At 46.9% G+C, this 5,559-nt stretch overlaps 1 protein-coding gene across 1 annotated transcript; it reads right to left on the bottom strand.

Moving 5' to 3' along the window:
- Positions 1-408: 408 nt before the first annotated feature.
- On the bottom strand, positions 409-5,280 carry PXMP4 (peroxisomal membrane protein 4). The gene is made up of 4 exons (XM_075108885.1): positions 5,086-5,280; positions 4,610-4,672; positions 3,791-3,989; positions 409-2,813 (listed from the first exon to the last, which is right to left on the bottom strand). The coding sequence occupies exons 1-4, from the start codon at positions 5,208-5,210 to the stop codon at positions 2,550-2,552; spliced, it is 651 nt and encodes a 216-aa protein (XP_074964986.1). The 5' UTR covers positions 5,211-5,280; the 3' UTR covers positions 409-2,549.
- Positions 5,281-5,559: the final 279 nt, after the last annotated feature.

Here is a 5,559-nt window from a genome sequence, read left to right as displayed (position 1 = left end):
GAATCGCAAGCTTTTCTCAGAGAAAGGAATGCCAGCTATAAATTAAAAAGGTTAAAAATTTCTTATAGACACACGGCTCATGTAACCAGCCTGCACCATCTTTTGCTACAATAATTATACCCAGTCAAGGATTTGCAAGTCTACTAGTTCTAGGGAGAAGTTCTCAAGCCACGACTGTCAGATTCTGGAAGGGTTTTCTTAAAACCCATCAAAGCTTGTAGGAATTCAGCAATATTAGCAGAATATTAACATTTGTATTTGGAACAACATCGAGGCTTCTGACATAAAAACAGAGTGCTGCACTCACGCTGCTTCAGATATTCAGCAGAGGTGCAAATAAAGACACAAATGTTTATAAAGAAATCAGACCTCACCTGTAGCTTCAGTATTTTTTTCTGTACTTGAATCTTTAAGCTTATCTACACCAAACAAAATATTTAACTACAAAGAAACAAAACCAATTCCTAACTTCTATAGCTTTCCTGGGGTCTCTCTGGTTAAATACCAACTGGTGTTCAAACTGAAGTATCCAGTACGGAGTGTAACAGCAGGCGATGTTGAAAGCTGAAGGTACCATGGGCAGTTATGGCAACACAGTATCTTGCCTTCTGGGCACCAAAGATGAGCACGCCATGGATTTGCATGGGATGAGCACGCCATGGATTTGCATGGGATGAGCACAAAGAAGCTCCCACCTCTGCGCTTTAAGATCTCCCAGTGAATGTTGTTAGACTCAGCATTAGATTCTGTTCAAGAGCCAGAAGACTACCCCTACTTGACCTGAGACGCTCAGGACGTGCTTCAATCCCAAACATCGCAGCACTAGACAGACTGTGGAGGGGGGAACATTTAACTCTCTTGCTGACACAGAGAGCAGAACAATAAAGAGCAAAGCAGCATGCAGAAGATGCATAATAGTCATAAAAGAGCTTAGGAAGACAAGGAGAAATGACTTAAGAAGAAATCGAGAATACTTTTTTCCTACTCAGAAGCTACCTGGACTTAAATGTACTGTTTCGGTCAGACCATTAAATAGACAAACCGCTAGAGCCTGGAGCGCAAAGAGACTGCAAAAGACGAAGAACAGCATCAGTGGGATTGTGAAATGACAGGGTCAGGTCAGGACGGAAAAGCAGATGGGTACAGGGAGAACTAACCTTTTTTTAAATGAGAGGTATGAAAGGAGCAAATAAAATAGTCCTGATCAAGACAAAAGGAGACGGTTAGCACAGGGTACTTAATGACTCTCTTGCGATATCACCGTGTAAACCCAGTGTGTCGAGAATTATTTTCATGTACGTCATTAAGTGAATGGTATAGTGTTATACGGCAGTGTAAGTGGTTTGTACTATTAACAGTTTAATTTTTATTAATTTGAAAGCAGTTTTTATTTTCCTCTCAGCTATCCAGTCAATCTGCTGTTAAAGCCCAGTGTGTGCTGTGCTATTCCTGGGGCTTATCAGTATATTTTTAAGAGGAAGATTCACTTGTATATTCATCCATGGCCTCAACCTGGCTCAGCAACAAGCCTGCACAAACTACAGGTACACTCGGGCTTGATTCCAGCTAATACATGCCACTGTTGTAGAGGGTAGATTCTGGACCTAAGAGGAACCCATGTGCTTATCTTCCACCAAAATAAAAGTGCTTGTTAAAAGTGTTGCTTGCGTCTAGGTATAAAGTACTCAGTGTGACACCCGAGGGTGTGCAATGCGCCTCAGCCTGTTTTCCAAGGATTCTAAGTTGCGTAACTGTTTTTGGTATTTAGCTCAAGCAGCTTTTAAAAACTTTACAAACAAGTTAAAAATAATTACAGGGTACTAATTAGTGCACTCTGCAGTGGGACAGGTTCAGCCCAAGCGCGCAAAAAGAAACCGAGCAAAAATAGTCCTTCTGAGCCTGATTTAACAGGCTTGTACCAGACAATCTTAACAGTTATATTCTCGAACACCTTATTGTCTCCCTGAAGGAAGACTGCAGAGAAATTCTCTTAAGGAGCACACAATTGTCCTTGAAATAGTTTAAACAACATTTCCAGTCATCCACAGAAATCAAGCAGTTATGTCCCTGCTTTCAGACCTGAGCAGGTCCCCCACTCCCATCGCGCTACAGTGAGCACAGCAGCCCAGAAAAACGCTTCTTTTTTTGCGAGCATTCAATCCCTAGAACTTTTTTCCCCAGGATTAGATATACTCCCCACTTACTGTCAGACTGTCGTTTCCTAAGTATATTTAGTTTCTTTAAAAAATAAAAACACATACCTGTAGGGAAAATAAGGCCTCTCTTAAAAAAAGGCTTATTTTAACTCAAGATTCCCAAAGCATTTTACTCTCACTGAGGACTGCACCAAGTTTCTGTGGGGCATTTACTTGCTCTAAACAGAGCTAAGAGAAGACTAATCAGAACATTTTGTCCAGGACACAAGAAGCAACTGTGCTAATAGATATTAATTAAAAAAAAATAATCACTAGTCAAGAGCAACAGAATAACCTTTTCCCTTAGCTGCTGGTAGGTACCATCCCATCCAAAGGTGTTTTACAATGATCCTCCTACTTGCTGTCTGTCCTTTTGTTATAAATGAGAAAGTCAGAAACGTCATGCCATACGTTACTATCGTCATACAGGTAGGTCATGGAAGACTGCAGAGAAGGCTGCAGAGTTTGCCGGTGGTATTCAAAGAGCCAGAGAACCGTCCCCCATATCAGAGCAGCGAAAAGTGGAAAGGGATCCTGCTTTGGCTGTGGGATATAGCCTTTTTCCACTGCCAGCCGAGACAAGCCGAACAGGATACGAGACAGCAGGTACATAATGATCTGTATGAAGAGAAAGGCCAAAGAACATTAGGTAAACAACCTGACTGGATATACTGGCCAGGTTAAGTGATTTAGAAGCAATGAGCCAGGCAAGAGGGGTGGAAACAATTTACCCAACTTAACAGCAAACAGGCTGTAGGTTTGCATATCAGGCAGTCTTTATAACTGGAGATGTTTGTGTCTTCCCTACATCCTCGAAGTCCTACTTCTCTGCTGGTGCTCTAATTTAGTAATCAACAAGTTACACTTGATGCAACTCATCTTTGCAGTTGCACAACTTTTATCCTTGCTCAGTTAATGCTACCCTCAGATGCTCCTGCTGCTAGAATAGTCACAGAGCAGCGCTGCTAACCTGCCAAGCAGATAGAAACTCGGTGGACTAGACACATCCTAAAACTGGAATGAAGGTATGCTCTTGCAGGGCACTGCAGAAGTAAAACACTTTTGATTAATCTGCATCTGCGTGTTTTACTGACTGATTAGTCTGTCACTGGGCGTTAACAACCAAACTTCCCCTGAGCAGCTTTTGTCAGTTTAACCAGTTTAGTTAAGCATACCTCAGTAACTGACTGCACTCTACATTCACAAAGTTCAAGCTACAGGCTTTAGCCCTGCAAGCAGGCAGACTAGGAGCGCACCCAGTCAGTTACCAAAGCTCAGGTGACAGGTGGGGTAACCCAATGGCTTTGGATTACGTGACTGCCTGCCTGCCTGGGTATACAACTGCAGCTCTGGAGGTAAACCCAGTCTTTTAGCTCTCAAACTGCACACACTGTTCATGGAGGCAAACAACTTCTTCTAGGATTTGAGTGCAGAGCAGCCAAACCCAGAACTTGTGCAAAGACAAATATGATAGAAGAATAGTGCTACACAGTAAGAACCAGCAGGAAGAAGCCAGGTTACACCAACCGCTTCCTGGCACATGAACATCCATGTGTTGGGTTTTTGTCAAGGAAACTTGCAACAAATGCATTTACCTGGCTGTTGATGGGATTGTTCTCACCAAACACTAGCCAACCTCCAATGCAGGCTGCAAAGAAAGAATGAAATGGAATTTTTTTCCCCTGTAGTCGGGACTGCAACGCCATCAGCCCCTTGTAGGTGAACACAAAACATGCCAAGTTCCGGGAATGAGCGTACGTAGCCTGAGCAATCGATGTCAACTTCTCTCTTAAACTGAAGAAAAGAAACAGACAATTAGAAGACCAAAAAGGCAGTACCACTGCAGTCACTGAGCCTGGACACTGTGCCCTTCTGGTCTGCCCGTCTAGGCTGATAGCTCATGCACCCCACAGAACACCTGCCTTGTGAGGGGGAACAAGTCCCTTCACCTCTGGCTCACTCATCAGAATATATTCAGCGGCTCTACTTAGACTGTGCTTTTGTCTAATTCTATGACTAGTTGAGGAACATTTTTTTTTTCCATTATTTTTTATTTTTTGCCTAAGTGCAAAAAATATGCCTCTGGCATAAGCAGGGAAAGCCACAATGTGCATTGCTATAGCTTGGCTTCCCTTATTTGAGCAGGGAACAGAATGCTGCTATTTGCAGCTGCTAATTTCTCCTCTGCCCACTGGTTCTTATCAACCATTGCATGAGTGGTTGGCAACCACAGGTAGGTATACTTGTGTACGTGCGTACATACAAGTTGTCCTGCGTAGCTATCAGAACAACGGGCTATGACCATAAATCACATATCTTTCTGCTTTTCAAGCCCTCTGGAAACACCAAAGACTGACTGCTTGAATGAAAGCATTCTGAGCAGTAACACAGAAATACAGCACTAAGGTTCGTACCTTCCGCTCTTGAACAAGAAAGTCATCACCAGGGCATGCGGGGCACGAATTTTTGCTCCATAACTGCAAAAGCGAAGGAATATTTCAGACTTTTGGTATTATGCTATCAAATGATAGTATTTCTAGTCCACTGACGGCCAAAAGATACTACTTAAGCAACTACATCTTACTTTTAAGCCAGCCCAGTAGCAGCCGCACACCAAAGCGAAAAGAGCCCAGGCCGCAGGCTTAGGAGAACCCGCGCCCCAATAAGCCAGGCTCAAAGGGGCCCCCAAACCGGTTAAAGCACCGCTTAGTCCGTGAGAGAGACGGACACGCCTCTCCTGAGCCCCTACCGCAGCAGCTCCGGCCCTTGCAGGAAGGAGAGCGCAGGGTGGCTTTCCCGCGGCCCCCGGGGCGACCGAGACACCCCCCCCCTTACAGCCCCCCCCGCGCCGGCACCCCCCACCCCTTCCTCAGCGCCCCGCCGCACTCACACGGCACCGTTGCGGAAACCCTTGAGGACGGCGAGCGCGGCGTGGTAGCGCCGCTGCTGCAGGAGAGCGTTAGCGGCGCGGAGCAGGGCGCGGAGCGACTCCCGACCCCCAGCCGTGGCAGCCATCGCGTCCTCCCGCCGGCACCGGGCCGGCGCCGCACGCTTCCGGGGGCGAAGCCCCGCCCTCTGGGCCCATAGGCCCTCCTAGCTGTCCATCGGCGCTCTTGCCAATAGGCGGCAACGACTTAACCTCTCATTGGTGGGAGTGGCTGCCCTGCAGCAAATGGGGTGGGTGCGAGGGGCTGAGGGCGGTGCGGGCCGCTGTCGGCCCCGTGGGGCAGCGCGGGGCGACACGGCGGCGACCCCGCAGCGCGTTCCCCCACAGGCGCCGCGCCGGCAGCCCAAGCGGGACAGGTTTGACCGCCGGGCGGCTCCCACCCTTCCTGGTGGGGCCCGGCCTCCGCCCACCCCGGGG

This window comes from Phalacrocorax aristotelis, chromosome 13, assembly GCF_949628215.1.
Source record: "Phalacrocorax aristotelis chromosome 13, bGulAri2.1, whole genome shotgun sequence".
NCBI classification, from domain to species: Eukaryota; Metazoa; Chordata; class Aves; order Suliformes; family Phalacrocoracidae; genus Phalacrocorax; species Phalacrocorax aristotelis.
This window is presented reverse-complemented; position numbering and strand designations above follow the sequence as displayed.